General features: G+C 46.9%; 1 protein-coding gene across 2 annotated transcripts in view; it reads right to left on the bottom strand.

Moving 5' to 3' along the window:
* Positions 1 to 418: 418 nt before the first annotated feature.
* Positions 419 to 16,380, bottom strand: part of LOC149340970 (alkylglycerol monooxygenase-like) — a 44,394-nt gene continuing 28,432 nt past the window's right edge. The window contains exons 6-10 of one of the 2 annotated variants that reach the window (XM_089549907.1): positions 6,538 to 6,683; positions 4,375 to 4,509; positions 3,178 to 3,294; positions 2,487 to 2,569; positions 419 to 1,124 (exon numbers count right to left, since the gene is read on the bottom strand). In XM_089549907.1, coding sequence (XP_089406033.1) covers positions 863 to 1,124; positions 2,487 to 2,569; positions 3,178 to 3,294; positions 4,375 to 4,509; positions 6,538 to 6,683 — 743 coding nt within the window. In that variant the 3' untranslated portion in view covers positions 419 to 862. The remainder of the gene's footprint in view (positions 1,125 to 2,486; positions 2,570 to 3,177; positions 3,295 to 4,374; positions 4,510 to 6,537; positions 6,684 to 16,380) is intronic. The other variant, XM_089549908.1, reaches the window with a different exon arrangement.

The raw sequence follows: 16,380 nt of genomic DNA, 5'->3' as shown, positions 1-16,380 counted from the left end.
GGAGTGACGGCATTTAGAGCTCAACATTTAGACTGCCCAAGGTGCTAATGTCGGTAACATCAGTCAAACGGAGACCTGTTATAGCACTGCGGTTGTTTCGAAGACATTAAGGAGGGTAGTTAACACTTAGCTTAATTTAATTGTCAAGTCAGGTCTGAACTCATCTCAAGCTAGGGAAAACTGGCGTTACCTTGACCTTGCTCAGAGTGGTGCCGCCTATACTATGAAAAGGCGGTCAGCGAGCCGTGGGCGGCCTTCCCATCGGTTTCGCATAAACTTTACAACAGGGCAGTCTGGCACTTCGATCGTGTAACCAGATTGCGCACAAATACAGTTGCTGTATTCAAGGCACCGTGTTCTTGTTTGCGTGGCTTTTTGGCTGCATTCGCATAGCAGAATTGTCTCTGCAGTGTTGTGGTACGATGTGATGATGCATTTTATTTTCGTTCTGTACAAATCAGTGCACGTAGCAACCTCACAAAATATCAGGATTGATTCATTTGTAGAGACTGGCACCAATTGAAAAGCAAATCCTAAAGTTCCGCGACCAATTCGGTCCATTCTTCAGGGGCGACTACGCAACTGCAACCAGGTAGCAAGTATCGCTTCTTCTCTTTCTCCATTCTAAGGCACTCCTGTTTTTTTTTATTAGTGTTTGCTCTTTAAAATCTTAATCAAATGCAACAAAAAAAAAGGACTCCAATTGGCCCCTTGTCAGTACATGTGTCCTGGCATCATTTAAGTGAAAGGTAGGACTGGAAAAAATTTTGCTCTTGTTTAAAAATAAACCTCTGCAAATTTTATGAAGGAAGCCGTACAGTACACCTCCATGGAAGGGATGAACACGGAACACATTGTCAAATTAACAGCTTTTGGCTTTACTTTGTGTGCATATAATACGCGTACAGTATTGCGCAACCAATTTCGCCTTTCTAGCCACGATAACTTTTTCCCAGACGCTGACCCCTATGCAACCCAAAAAAGAAGCCACGAAAGTCGCCCTGACGATGTTCACAAACGCAGCGGAGAGCGCCGTGTTTGCCAAAGCCGAAAGATGGAACACAGGCGCGTCGATCAAGAGCGTCAAAGCACACCGGAGAGCCTCCAGTTCACAGGCGTTGCTCCTGCGAAAGAAAAGGTCGAGAAACATCAGGCGCTACGCAGGGCAAAAGATAAAAAAATAAAGGCAGCCGGTTTTCGTAGTGCGAATATGTGCGCTAGCAAGGTGTGTTTCAAAATTTTTGCGTGATTAGATATTTCTACGCTAAGGTGTTTGTCGTAGTGTGCCTTCTTCACAAAAGTGAGCAACCTACTTTATAAAGGGTGTAGCTGGCCTGCCACCTGGGTCACGTGTGACCTTGTCAAACACAGGCACGCACGCACGCGCACACACACACAAACACGCGCATGCAGGCGTGCGCACGCCCACTCACGCACGCACACACACACACTGGCCCTCCAGCCGAAGCGTCATTAATTAAATGCTGTTATGTTTTTCATTTTCCTGTGCCTTTTTCATATATATATATATATATATATATATATATATATATATATATATATATATATATATATATATATATATATAGACACCCCCCACACACACACCTGGATAGGTGGAACACCTGCCAGAAGCAGGCTTCAGAAAAAACACACAGCGGTTAATGCGGGGAATGTTGGAGACAATAGCCCCCAGTAGCGCAATATGAGGAATACACGTATAGGCCTCGCGTGAGCATTGAGTAGGACTGGCAAGACCCCTCGGCTGGCCCCATTGTACCTGAGTGGGCGTGCTGTCATGTGTGCGAAGGAAAAACTTTAGGCGGTCTCACTTTGGACGTACAGTGCCAAGGAGTTGACATTTTTTCGGCCAAAGATCTAAACAGCGAGAAGAACATGTTTGACAGCGTTCGTTGTACTTGGCGCGCATGGCTTCGACTCCAGTCTTGCAGTGCGCTCGAATTCGGGACAGCGCTTAGCCAGTGCAGCTATGCTATATACCGTCTTATTACGCTCTATTCCGGAGCAACAACGTCATTCTATTTTTTTTATTATGTCACGGATTTTGGTATGTTCAATGACATGCACTAAGTTGTACCAGCCAATGGAACTAGAATCGCTTGTCCAGCTGATAACTGTCATAACTTCAGCAGAAGCGCAACTCTCGATCCTCAAGACTCGAGACAAAATGTTGAGCAGCGAAGCCTAATCGTGGCCGACCTAATTCGGCTCGCTCGGCGAGCCTTTTGACGGAAGCTGGTCGTTCTTTTTTTCTCTTCCTCTTGAGGATTCGGGTACATCTTCAAGAAACTTTCAATTTCCCTCTCCGAGTGTATTTTTTCTGCTCCTTGATTTCTGCGCCCGCCCAACAAGGCCCCCAAATGACCGTACCTATGTGTTCGTGTTTTGCATATACAACAAAATCCTTTAATAATGCGACACCAGTGGTTATAACAAACGCCACGCTGTAAAGTTCCCAGACTCACCGCTTGTCCAGAAATGCGGCCATTACAGAAAAGGAGAAACAGATATAGGCGCTGCCGCAAAGCAATGCGCCGGTGCTGATTACCTGCGCAATCCAAAAGGTGAAAATCCTGTTGTCATGTCAGCCTTAAACTTACCGCTGAACACGAGTGAACACTGCAGAAACAATGTACACGAGCGTGTTTATTTTAGTGTTTGAGTATTTAAGGCTTGTATCTTTCACCTTGAACAGCCTAACTTTGTCTAAAAAAGTTTATTTCGGAATTTTATTCTTGCGACGACATAGCCATATCTTATCTCTTTCTAGCGCAATGATGATATTGTGGACTGTAAAAAAAATAATGCTGCGAGGTTTGTTATAGAGAATAACAAATCATTATTAAGTGGATCTATGATCGCAGTGCGGGTCGCTCACGGATAAATGACTTCTTAACTTGAGCCGTTATGAAACGCCACATATTTATCAGATGCGCTGCCCATTGCAGATCCAAACAAGTGGTACAAACATTAATTTTCTACTGTTTTCAAGTTGTATAAGCTGTTCCAGCTCATCTAAGGAATAAACCACATCCCGTCCTTGTTGCATCAACCACAGTATTAATTAAAATCGCAGAAAAAGCAGCTATTTCTTGCACACAGATTGTTAAATGAATAGTGCTTTGAAGAAAGACGCGTGGGAATTTATCAACTTACATGGCTCACTTCCTTGAGCTTCACGAACCCGATAAGGATCAGTACAATATGCAACATCACGTAAGACTTGCACAACAATGACGTTTTTGGCGTGTAGGTTTCCACGGGTCTGCACACCTGCATGAAGAGAAACGAAAATTGTTCAGAAAATAAATTTCTACCTCTTCCCTTGCTAGCCCTGAACGCCAGAGCCGAATGCACCGCCGTATTTCATGCTTATAAATGAGGTCAATACCAATGTGGTCCTGCACCCAGCACCTCCGAGACCATTCGGTCTTTTCATTAGGAGGTCGTGAGTTCGGATCCCATCGGTGGCACGTGGTTGTTTTTTTCTTCTCCTTTCTAATCAGTTATCCTTAAAATAATTACCCTATTATCTTCCACTGATGAACACTACAAATATAAAAAATATCCCCTATGATCCTTGGTTTCGGTGACTTCGCTTTCGTCATGCATATCATAACTAGCCCCTTTGTTTCCTTTCTCTTTTCTGATCACTACCACTTAAGTGCTACATGAACAAAATTTCTGAGGCAAACAAATAACATGATTAGTTTAGTGGGTGTAAGGATATTTAATCTAGCAAGTCGCAGACGTTGAGTGCAGCATAATTTAATTTAATATGTTTTTGATTGTTGTACGAATAGCTGCTCGGCATTTTCCACCTGCATCGAGTGACATCGTTGGGGGCGTTTGTCCCAATCACTGCGCCGTCACCGAATCCCGGGGCTCCTCACAGGAGACACCCCTGCTTGCCGGCGACGCCGACGTCATCATTATGGTTGGAGCCCAGGTTGACCGGTCGACTGTGACAGACCAAAAGTGCCGGTACAGAATTGTTTGTAATTAGGTATTAACGCCATGCGTTGGTTTTCTGAGCCTGTTTTCATGATTAATAGTTCCGAGAGGTTCTTTCATGGGGAAAATCAATCGGACATAGAAAAACTTTGTGTCTTAACTAACGGCGTCTTTCGAGATATGCTCAAGGGAATATTCACTGGCAAAATCAAGCATCAGTCAGCAGACTTTTCTGCAGAGAAAAGATTCCTATTCGAATGCTGCGGTTAAGCCTCAGCTGACAGCGTTTCCCTTCCTTCGTCTTAGGCTATGCGCATGAGACAACAGCTACGAAACAGAAACAATGCAATTAAAAATGCAATTAAGGAAAATGCGCTAAGGCAAATCATGCGAACTTACGTCCGGAATATCGTTTGGATCGCCTAATCTTGGCTTCCCGGGTTGCCATCCGGGGCCTTTGAACACGGTGGAGAGCTTGTTGCCAAGACCTTCAATGTTGATGGCCTGCTTGCACATGTACAGGAAGTGGCCCATCTGAAAACCCAAACCATTATGAAGGCTGTGGTGTTAAAATAAAAAATAAAGATCAAAATGCCGGCGGCGCTTAACGAACTAACGTGCAAGTATTGCGATAGCATTCTAGCTGGATTCCAATTTCATTCTAATTCTATTCAAATTCTATTAAAATCTATTCCAATTGCATTCTATTATTTGCATCTGGTGCAGTTGTAATCAACAGTAACGACTGTTACTGGTTCATCATCAGCCTGACTACACCCACTGCAGGGCAAATGCCTGACCAATGTGTCTCCAATTAACCCTGCCCTTTGTATGCCCGCCACTGTATTCCCGCAAACTTCTTAATCTCATCCGCCCACCTAACTTTCTGCCGTCCCCTGCTACGTTTGCTTTCTCTTGGAATCCACTCCGTTACCCTTGATAACCAGCGGTTATCTTGCCTTCGCATTACATGCACTGCCCAAGCCCATTTCTTCCTCTTGATTTCAACTTCCTCTTGATTTCAACTGGTTAGTATTTCGTATTTTCCCGCCTTTGATGACATGACACCGTTTCGAACAATCGCCAGTTTTGTAACGTCCCCGCTTGTTGGGCCGCGCCAGGTTCTCGTACCGAGCAGCCATTGAATGTTTGCGTGTTAATAAATGTTTAAGAGCTGCATCCATGCTTATAGAAAACTCTTGGCGCCTTTTTTATAGCGCCACAACACAAGCGAGCATTCTGAAGAACAGCTGACAGCTGGCAGTCCTTCGCTATTCGCGGCGCATGTAATATGCGCGGACGCGTCCACATTTATTAGAGTGAATTTCAGGAAAATAACTAAACGTAACCAGAAATAGGCAGCAGGAGAATGATACATTCATGAGAACAGACTTTGAAATACCGCATTATAGAACCAGAAATAGGCAGCAGGAGAATGATACATTCATGAGAACAGACTTTGAAATACCGCATTATAGGTGCCTAAGTCATCGAGAAATTTTCTCCCAAGTAGAAAGCAGTAATTATGAATGCAGGCTTGAATTAACGAAACAAGCGAGCTGGACTACAAGGCATAGACTGCGTTGGCATAGCGTTGTCGAAGGTCGGGAAGCAAGTTGTACGTAACGTGGTTTTCACGTCGTAATTTAACCCTTCTTGTTACCCACAATGCAGTGAGGCTTTTTCCCTGTGAAATGAAAGCGACGAGAAAGCTGTCGCATAAACTTGTAACGGCACGATACTCCCAAAGCTCTTCAGAATATGGCAACCAGCTTTGATGTCCGCGCCATTTTCGCTGCGAGTGCATATCCTATTAAGCACCGCAATATTATTTAGAGCCTTCGTTTTTGGATTTATATTTCTGTGGAATTTGCAGTACAAAATCGGGTGTAAATCAAGCTGTTTGTAAGACTCTTCCACAATTACCCATTTTATGTCGCTTCAACACTGCAAAAAAATTAAAAATTAAAGGTTCTTTTGTTCTCAAGCATAATTTAATTCCATATGCACGGCACACAGACACGAAAAAATAAGTTACATCCAAGAAATATATGCTGTGTTATTTCCTCTTGTGTGCTATATATTTTACATAATTACCTGCATTCATAGAGTAGCAGTGCCAGTCCTCAGCTTCTCGGCCCTCTCGCGTTCTCTAAACGTGGAAATGTTCTTTGAACGCCAGAGCTGTCAACTAAGTCTGCCACACGTTTAGAGAAGCGAATGTCAGCCATGGCAATAGCACTTGATACAATTTTTTTCCAATCTGCCTTGTGAGCCCCGGGTTTTAACTGGTACTGCTTGACCACAACCGTAAGTGAAGCCTTTCTTTTAGTGACATGTTAAAACGCGGTTATTAGTGAAGACATAGGTTAGCTAACCAAGTACCGCTGAGGTTACGAAGTGCGAAAATGTGGGGGAATTTCGATTTCATCAGAAAACGAAGGGCACTGGGTAAGCGGCAGGGACAACGGAGAAATCGCGCAAAGGTTAAGGCTTCGAACAAATAGAAAATATTAGCTCGCGTAAAGAAAGCAAGATGGGAAAAAGGCGGTCCCGACGTACCTGCAGGGCCCATGGATCGAAGGTATTCACAGAATGTGTCAGCCCATAAGCAGGCCTTTGCTCTTCGGCCGCGAAGGTACCGAAAAGACGGTCCCAGATGATCAATGTGCCGCCGAAGTTCTTATCGATGCAGTATCGATCTCTTCCTGACGCCGAGAAAAGAAAGAAAAGATAAAATAGTTAAACAACAGCAGTGCAAGCAATAAGACTCAAGTGAAAAACACTCGCGCTCTTCAGTGAATATCCAGCTGGCGATGCCAACGTTTATTCCGAAAAGGACCGTATCTGACAGATCGAACGCGCTACATTCTCGAAGCCATTTTTACTAGGGGTGTGCGAATATCAAAATTTTCGAATACGAATCGAATACGAATACTTGGTTCCGAATATCGAATCGAATATCGAATAATCAAGGACAGACGCATTTAACCACTACAAAACATTATTTGAGCATCCAAGAACATCACCGTTAAACTATCAGTGATGAAATGAACACAAAAGGTTTGTCTGGCTGCAAAAAAAGTACCAAAGTCTCGAACATTATTCTTAGAAGAGTGGCAATATCAGAGAAGATGGCTAGTACACATCATTGATTAAGGCTAGCTCGCCATAAGCACAGAAGCGCGTTGCTGGGATGAACATAAAAGGCTGTCGTGAAGGAAAACCGGCTGCTCCACATGATCAGGCAGAAGTAGTTCCCTTCTAGCTGAAACGACTTCTCCAGCCAAAGAAAATGCCCTCTCACTTGGCACTGAACTGGCACATATTGCGAGGTATTTCGTGCACAGCTCTGACTATAGCAGCTTCGCAGCTATAGCCACAAAGAAGCTCACCAGCGCAGTCAGCTACTGCATGACCCAACGTTACGCATTGCTCTGGGCGCCGCCAAGTTGTGTCTCTGTCGATAGGACTTGCGGACGGAAATGAACGCAGGTGCTCGCAATAATATTCGGCTAGATACAAATATTCGCGTCGGGTCGAATATTCGAAACAACACGAATACTTGGATTTCGAATCGAATACGAATACTAAAAATATAATATTCGAATTATATTCGAAAATTTCGAATATTCCCACACCCCTAATTTTTACTAACCGGCAACTAAACTTCCCATCTTATCACGTGCCTTGCGTCCAGACGTAACAAGCAGCATATTTCAAGCAAGAAAATGCGCGCGGAAATCTGCTACAGAGGCTGCTGTACTGCGCGCCTGACCTTGGCTCGAAATCACCTCTATTCCAGACCTTCAAAGAATGAACATGAATATTTTAGCTACAAAATAGTGAAGTAATTGAAGTGGTGTGGAATCAAAAGTGTGACACAAAACGTAGTTCGTTGAAATAACATGCTAATTATACGCGTTTCAATGATGGCGCAGGCCAACTTTTCCTGAGAACGTTTTTCTCCGGATAGGAGATGCCAGTTGCAAATAACTAGGATTGAATTACAGCAGGCCGCTTCATTTAGTGACACGAGTTTCCGGCGCGCCCGCTGCATAAAGATAACATTCTTCTCGAAGGTAATCGAAGGCACACACGGCTTCGTGCGCGAACCACCACACGGCCCTGTTCCTCCTCACCCGGCGACCTTGCCTATGCTTCCATGAGTCGACCAAGCGACGGAAAGTTTCAGCACAACCTCAAAGGTCCGAGAAGAAGGCGGTTTGCGGTGGCGACTGGCTATGCGCCACTCGATTCTCGAAGTATCCTTCAAACTTCGTATTTCTCCGTGGAGAGTAGCTCACACTTCTCCGTCGCTTCCGGGCTGGCGACGCGGCGGAGGGGGAGGCTAGCGCGTGGACAACTAGTGTTTCTGTGCGCTCGGGTCTAAAGAGTGGGTGTTCCTCGGTTTTTAGTCAGGCTTCGTCGACCGAAAAGCACGAGCCCTGGCTTATGGGAAGCTGCAAAATGCGAGCCGAGAGCTCAGTGACCTTTGGCAATGGGTCAGTCTCCTGTCGTAGCTTAGTCATAACTGATGAGTAAGCTTTCGTAGTCGATTGTGAAGTTTGCAACTTTGGTTGGTGTGCATGTGTTTTCTGCACCATTGTTGAAGTTTTTTATAAAGTTCAGCTTCCCTGTTGTCCGTGTGCCTTCCATTAGTCATCCTCAAGAGAGCGTAGGCTACGATTCCTCCGCCAAATTACGTGTACCTCAAACAAGTGAGGTCAAGAAAAGAAGGATCAGAAGCTTGTTTCGGATTATTTTATGGACTGTCGTAATGACTGGCAGGCACGAAACGCTAAAATGAAATAAAGAAGCCGAAACTGCTGGAACTTCTGAAAATGAAGGACTTGCAACTTGAGCCTTCCGAAACAACCTTTTCACTTCGATTCCAATCCTCCAATCTCAAACTAAACTATAAACTTCTGGCGCCTGCTCTGGCAGCACTAACAACGCGAATCAGAGGTCGCAGCACAGCTTCGAACAGTGTTATTTGGGCTTTCAGCACTACCGTATGACCACGGACGTAAAAAATGCCAGCTTTTTAACGTCTCTCACTGAGATAAGTGAGATAGTCGAAGTCAGCAAAACGCATCTTATTTGAAGGCAGATAGGTACTCACTACGTTGCGTCAGATTTGAACATCTCTAAATAACAATTTCACACAAAGGCAGACGAGGGCCCCTCTAATTCTAGCCGGCCCTCAAGCATTTGGGAGCAAGCGCTAAGGTGTCATTAAGAGTGAATTTTAGAGAAGTGGCAATGATAATTACACTGCCTCCTCCCTCCCTTGCTCCAAAGATCACATAAGCCGATGTGGATCACACTACGTGGATCACACTACAGCTCATCACCCCCCCTCCTCCCCCCCCCCCCTCCCCCCTTGGCCCACCCAGGTAAAACACTCACTGGTCATCAGGTGAACTGAAAGGTCTGCCGTTCTCTCACGTAGCTGTCGCTATCACGAAAACAAACTATATATGATACAAAGAACAACAGTCTCACATACGTGTTATCGCATCGGGTGCCCTCGTCCCACTGCGATAACTTCAAGCTTGCATATGCCGCGCTCTAAGGGACGCGACAATTGCATGGAGAGGACCAGAGTCAACGCGGATGGAAGAAGCTCCACTAACAGCCAAACATTGCAGTAAAGTGGTCGATCGGGTGTCGAGATGTGTTAATCGTGCGCCTAGTCGCGCGCGGCAGTGTTTGTAACTCGGTGCTCAACATAGGAATGTATATTGTGAGACAGCGAAACACCCGTGTGAATTGGCTTTACTCCCAACCGCAGGAATGGCGCCATGCAACGAAGAGGAGAGATGATGAATGTTCACATATGAAGATGAAAGTCGCACACAGTGCTTACAGTATGTATAAGGCTAAGTGCGGTGCAGTGAACGAAATAAATAAACATGACAGGCATAGCAACCAGCCACAAAAATAAGGCAGGTTTGATCATAGAGTAGACGCTACATGAGGTCATATTACCTGCAGTTAAGAAGAAATGCAGATGGAAGGACACTTAATAACAGAGCTGACGACCAATGGTCTGAAACAATCATCAGCATCATACTGTAATTTTTTCTCGTTTCCAGCAGTGTGTTCCTCTATGTCTTTTTTGTATATTTGGGTTTGTTACTATTCACAATTGCTGTTATTCGCTGATCATGTTTATCATTCACATTGTACCTTTACCTTCAACACACACACAAAAACTGAACTATGTGTAGTAAGAGCTACAATGTCTGTAAATGTACTCGTACAACTGTTATTACCGACACCTCGCTGTCTTGCCATGTAATGGGGCCCGAGCGCCGTCAAGTGAATTAACGTTCACTTTTTGTCTCGCGTCCCTCATTTCATACTGAAATGGAAATAAACTTCAAATAAACTTCAAACTGGCTACGCCCACTGCAGGGCAAAGGCCGCTCCCATATCTCTCCAATTAACCCTTTCCTGTACCAGCTGCGTGCCATCATAGCCCTGCCAACTTCTTAATCTAATCCGCTCCCTTAACTTTCTGCCGCCCCCTGCTACGCTTGCTTTCTCTTGGCATCTATACCGTTACTCTTAAGGACCAGCGGATGTCTTGCCTTCGCATTACATACCCTGCGCACTCACATTTCTTCCTCTTTATTTCTACTATGATGCCATTAACGCGCGTTTGTTCCAGACCCACTCTGCCCTCTTCCTGTCTTTTAACGTTACACCTATCATTTTCATTTCCATATCTCGCTGCGTTGTCCTCAGTATAAGGTAAACCATTGTCGTTATCCTCCACGTTTCTGCCCAATAGGTGAGTATTGGTAAGATATAACTGTTATATACTTTTCCCTTGAGGGATTCTGGTAAACTGGCATTCATAGCCTGAGAGATCCTGTCAGACGCGCTCCACCCCATTCTTATTCTTCTAGTTATTTCGCTGACGTGATTTGGATCTGCGGTCGCTAATTGCCCTACAATAAGGAGTAATTATTCGTTGGCGTCCACCCTAGAGCTTCCACAGAAACTTCGCAGCTGGAAGAAAAATTGCAGCTGGTCCGGGATTCGAACCAGGGGCTACCGCCTCACCGGAGAAGTCGCTCTATCATCTGAGTGAAGCGGGACGGCTAGCATATTGTTACGTCACGCAGGTCTCCAAGTGAAGTCCAAGTGCAGCCTCGGCCAGCGCGAAATTAAACTCTCCAACCACGTTCCTCAAGCGATGTGCGTAGCGTAGTTTCCTCGGGCTCTGCTAGTATTTCCGCCGGTTTATCCAGAACTTCGCCGGCATGGCTCGTCCCCTTAGCACCCTCCTGAAGAAGGACGTGCCTTTCTCATGGTGCCTTGACTATAAACAGGCGCCTTTACAGCACTTGTAGTTGAGGGTTTGACGGCATAACGTCTGGTCAGGTATCATGGTGATGACTGGCCACTGGCCAAGGTCAACAGATGTAAATTTTGACGTTTCGAGAGCACTACGGCTCCCTTGTTCACTATGAAGCAACCGGCGCACGGATCTCTTCTTTTGTAGAACGCAGCAGCGTTTTTGATGATTTAGCATAGATAGGATGCAGATTTCCGTCGTTCCTGTTTAGTGTGTTAGACGATGTCTTTATGATAAGGCTCTCAAGATTCTGCCGTGCTGATGTATTCATTTGTGTTGTCAATATCTTTACTTGATCCCAGTTAATCTCGCGGCCGGTTTCTTGTTCATGCTCGGCGATGGCGTTAGTTGTTACTTTTTAGTTTCGGACGTGATCCTGGTGCTCTCTCAGACTACTCCTGAAGCCCTTTGTTTCACCTATATATGCCGATGAGCAATCGGCACGGTCAATTTAGTACACATCTCCTGGAAATCTTTCACGAGGGAGCTTGTCCTTCTCGTTCACTAGTCCTGTTCGCACGTTGCCAACGGGGACGTGCGCGATGTTGACGCTATGCTCACGGAAAATACGTGCAAGCGCCTTGCTAATTCCCGCTACGTGTGGGACCGGAGCTCATTTTTCTTTCGGTTTTTCGTGATCTCGCTTTCTTCGGAGGCAGACTGTTTTGCTCGCATTCATCTTTCGGCGTTCCTGATGAAGGAAAGAGGGTAGCCGTTTCTTCGCAGATCGGACTTTATTCTCTTCATTTCGCTCTTTAGATTGGCGTCTTCACTGCAGACCTGTCTGGCACGGTTGACCAGAGGAACAACAACAGACCGCTAGTGAATGATTGGGAGAATAGAGCTTAAATGTAAGTGCCTTCTAGAGTGCATAGGGTTGCGGTAAACATTAAATATAAAGCTAGCAGGTGCGCGGGTTACCGTGGTGTCCAGGAATGGGAGTCAGCCGTCGGTTTCTTCCTCAACAGGGATCTTGATTGAAGGTTCAATGGCGTTCAGGTGGACCAGAAAGAGGGCCATGTTCTTGCGCTCTAGGACAGAGAAACAGCCATCCACGTACCTTAGAAATATTTTTGGTCTGGGCTGGGAAGTGGTTAGGGCTTTGTTTTCGATGACTTACAACGTGATGTTCGCCGCTGTGACCGAGATGGATGGTCCCATTGCTGTGCCGAAAGTCTGTTAGCAAAAGTTGCCATTATATGTAAGATAGGTGTTAGCGAGACAGAAGCGCAATAGCTCGCCTATCTCTGCTGTGTCGAAAGGGGTCCGATCTTGGCATGAGTCTTCATCTTCGAGCCGTTGCCTGCAAGCTTCAACGTCCAGATCGACCGGCACGTTGGTAAACAGTGAGCAGACATCGAAAGAAACGAGCATGTCGTTGTCGTCAGAGACAATGATTTTTACCTTGGTGATATAATCGGACGAGTTCTTGACGTTCGTTTCTGTCTTTCCAACCAGTGGAGCCAAAACACCGAGAAGGTACTGCGACAGCGAGTGCACAGGAGACCTCCTGAAGTTTACTATTTGGCGTAGAGGGGTGCCTTGTTTTGAGGGGTGCCTTCTTTTCACAGCACTTGTTGCGGCCCCCACTGCTCCACCTATGCTGGCCCATTTCAGCACTTCTGCTCCCACGGAAGTTCGCGCAGACGCCAGTGGCCATGGTAATGGCGCAATCCTTGCGCAGCGGCAGCAGGAGCACTACCGTGTTATTGCCTACACCAGCCGCCTTCTATCCCCCTCCGAGCGTAACTGCTCCATTACGGAGAGGGAGGGCCTTATCTTTGTTTGGGCGTTGACGAAATTCCGCCCTTATTTGTTTTGGAGGACCTCCTTCGTCGTTACCGACCATTATGCCTTGTGTTGGCTTTCCTCTCTTAAAGACCCTACAGGTCGGCTGAATCGCTGGGCCTTGCGACCAACTTGGACAACTGCACCAAGAATATGACTACCGCCACCCAGTCGATCACCCCGATTCCCACAACAGCGATATCGACGACTGCGTTTTGCGCCGACCTCTTGCTCGTCCATCTTCGCTCCACTGTAGTTGCTCAACTTCATGATGCCCCTGCAGCAGGGCACCTCGGCGTGTCGCGCTCGTACGACCGCATGCGAAGGCGGTTCTTTTTTCCTGGCCTTTACCGCTCTGTCCGCGGCTACGTTGCTGCTTGCGGGCAATATCAGCGCAAGATAAAGCCCCGCTTCCACCTAGTGGGCAGCTTCAGTCCATCGACATTCCGCCAGCCCCATTTTTTCGTGTTGGTCTCGACCTGCTTGGATCTTTTACCTCATCAACTTCCGGGAGCAAGTGGATTGCGCCGCGGCCGATTACACCACCCGGTACGCTGTAACGCGCGCTATCCCGACCAGCTGTGCATCCGATGCTGCCGACTTCCTCCTCCATGACGTCATCCTGCTTTATGGCGCTCCTCGTAAACTGCTTACGGATCGGGGCCGCTGCTTCCTTTCTAAAGTGGTTCGCGACCTTCTACGCTCAAGCTCCACCCGTCGCAAGTTCACGACGGCCTGCTACCCCCAAACGAACGGCCTTGCTGAGCGTCTTAGCCTCACGCTGACGGACATGCTGTCTGTGTGTGTTTCAGATCACCATAGTGACTGGGGCGTCAGTTTACCTTTCGCGATGTTCGCCTACAGTTCCTCACGACGCGATACTACCAGATACTCTCCCTTCTATCTACTCCTTCCTTGGCCGCGACCCGTTGCTATCTTTCGACAGCTTACTGCCTCATGACGCCCCTACGAGTAGCTACGTTCGTGACGCCATTACCCGTGCTGATGTCGCCTGCCAAATTTCTCGGCATCGTCTCGACGCTTCTCAGACCGCTCAAACACGTCGCTACGACCTTCAGCACCGTGACACCCACTACCTATCTAGCTCGCTAATCTTTCTCTGGCTCCCAGCGTGCCGTGTGGGCCTGTGTGAGAAACTAGTGCCTCGTTGCGTGGGTACTTACAGCGTCTTGAGGCAACTAAGCAACGTGACCTACGAAATCATGCCCCTGCACAGCAAATCTCCTCCTGCGGCCCCATCCACAGAGCTCGTGCACGTCTCCCGTCTTAAGGACTACCAGTCGAGCTTCTCAGCTTAGGACGCACAGGGACTGGGCCTCTCCCTCGGGGTGCAGGAGGGTAGGGGGGAGGGGGGAGGGAGGAGGGGTGTAGTGCTGCGGAACGCAGTCGTGAGACGAAAAGGACGTTGTACTCTCGCGCTGGAGTTGACGAAGACGAGAGCGTTGCAGCTAGTGCTGGGGTGACCTTTTTTGTGTGTGCTCTCTGAATGTCACCTGTAGCGCCTGCCAGTGAGTTAACTCCCGTAAAAATATATATGATAGTGCGAACGCGAATTAATAAACAACTCGAAGCGACAACGGTCTCATACACAATTTCAGAGACCGTGCCAAGCGAAGGTAAACGCAAACAGCGACAGCCGATAGACGGCAGTGTCAGACTTGGAGAACTAGCTGGGATAATGGGGCCACATCTGGTGCAAGACAGGAATGCCTGGAGCTCATTGGGAGAGGCATTCTTCACGCAATGAATACGCCTCGCGGATGACGATGAGCAGGGTAAAGGTGAATTCACACGATGGACCACTGGCCAGGCCGGGCGTCACGTGATGTACCATTTCCAATCCATGAGGTACGCGCCTGACCCGCGGTCTTTTGGCCGCCATGTTGGTCAATGTAGCACTGTGGTCAAAGGTTCAGTACCCGCTGCCACACAGGGCCAGACGCGGACCCCACGGAATGGGAACAGGATGTCACGGGACCCCTGATCTGAAGGCCAATGATCTTTTGTGTGAATACACCGTGAGAAGGCGCGTCCTCTCCCTTATCAAAGTTTCTCAACATAACAACAAAGTTTCCGGAAGTGCAAACGCTAAGTTTTTAGTGATTAGCCTTTAACCTAGCGTCAGCTTATGCATGTTAGAACTCTTCGCTCATTCGTTAGCCCGCCGCTGCGCGGGCTGTTCCTGCGGTCACATGCTTTGTATCCAGGTATGCAGGGCGTCTGTGAAAATATGCTGCTTGGCAATGCTTCCTTTTCTAAAGTTTTCACGCTGACTTTAAGCAAGGGTAATCAGAGGTGTGTCCTGCATATCCGCAGTCCATTTTATTCGAAACGCACACCGGAAAGCTAGAACAATGTGTTCTAAGTTCCTCAAGGGGTAGTATTAGAGACCTCCTGCGGATATTCAAGACCGTGTTTTCAATGTGTCTTTCCAAGGGATGAGGCGTTCGATCTTTCGCCTACTCACCGAAATATAACCTTTAGCCCTGCCATCACCCGGCGCTGTGGCTCAGTGGCTATGGTTCCTGAGCACGAGTTTCCATCCTGGCTCCCAATCGAGATGGCCGCATTTTGATGGGGATGAAATGCAAGGACAGTCATGCAGAGATGTTTCATAGCACTTTAAAGAACGCCAGGCTGTACATATTAGCCAAGAGCCCTCTGCAGCGATGTGCCTAATTGCCCACCTCATTGCTTTCCCCACAGCAACCCGTTATCCCTATTAATCGCTTCTGTGCGATCAAATAAGATCCGGATCCACAGATTCGAACGTAAATAAATCCCACTGATGTCTCTATGTGACATTAAATCAGACGATATCAGGAGTAAATGGTGCAGAAAACTGATTAGCTTATTGTTATCTGAATTGTGTAATGAAATACGGGATAAACTTGTTACTAGACACGGGATAACATGAAACACAGACGTAAGACCACCAGCCGTCAACAATTCGCGGACACTTTTGTTCATTGTTTGTATTGTATTGTTTTATTTTGTTCTTCTACACGCACTTGTCTAGGCACTTCGGATTTTGAGCACTTTATGTTCCAGTCTGCGTATCCAACCGTGCGCGAAACAACACAGAAAAATGGAGTGAGCAGCAGCCGAGACATGAAGGCCTCAGAATAAGTGGAGTGAGTGAGTGAGTGAGTGAGTGAGTGAGTGAGTGAGTGAGTGAGTGAGTGAGTGAGTGAGTGAGTGAGTGAGTGAGTGAGTGAGTGAGT

The sequence above is a fragment of the Amblyomma mixtum genome, chromosome 6 (assembly GCF_055824585.1).
Source record: "Amblyomma mixtum isolate Tamu chromosome 6, ASM5582458v1, whole genome shotgun sequence".
Taxonomy (NCBI): Eukaryota; Metazoa; Arthropoda; class Arachnida; order Ixodida; family Ixodidae; genus Amblyomma; species Amblyomma mixtum.
Note: the sequence above shows the minus strand (reverse complement) of the source record. Positions and strands in the feature narration are given on the sequence as shown.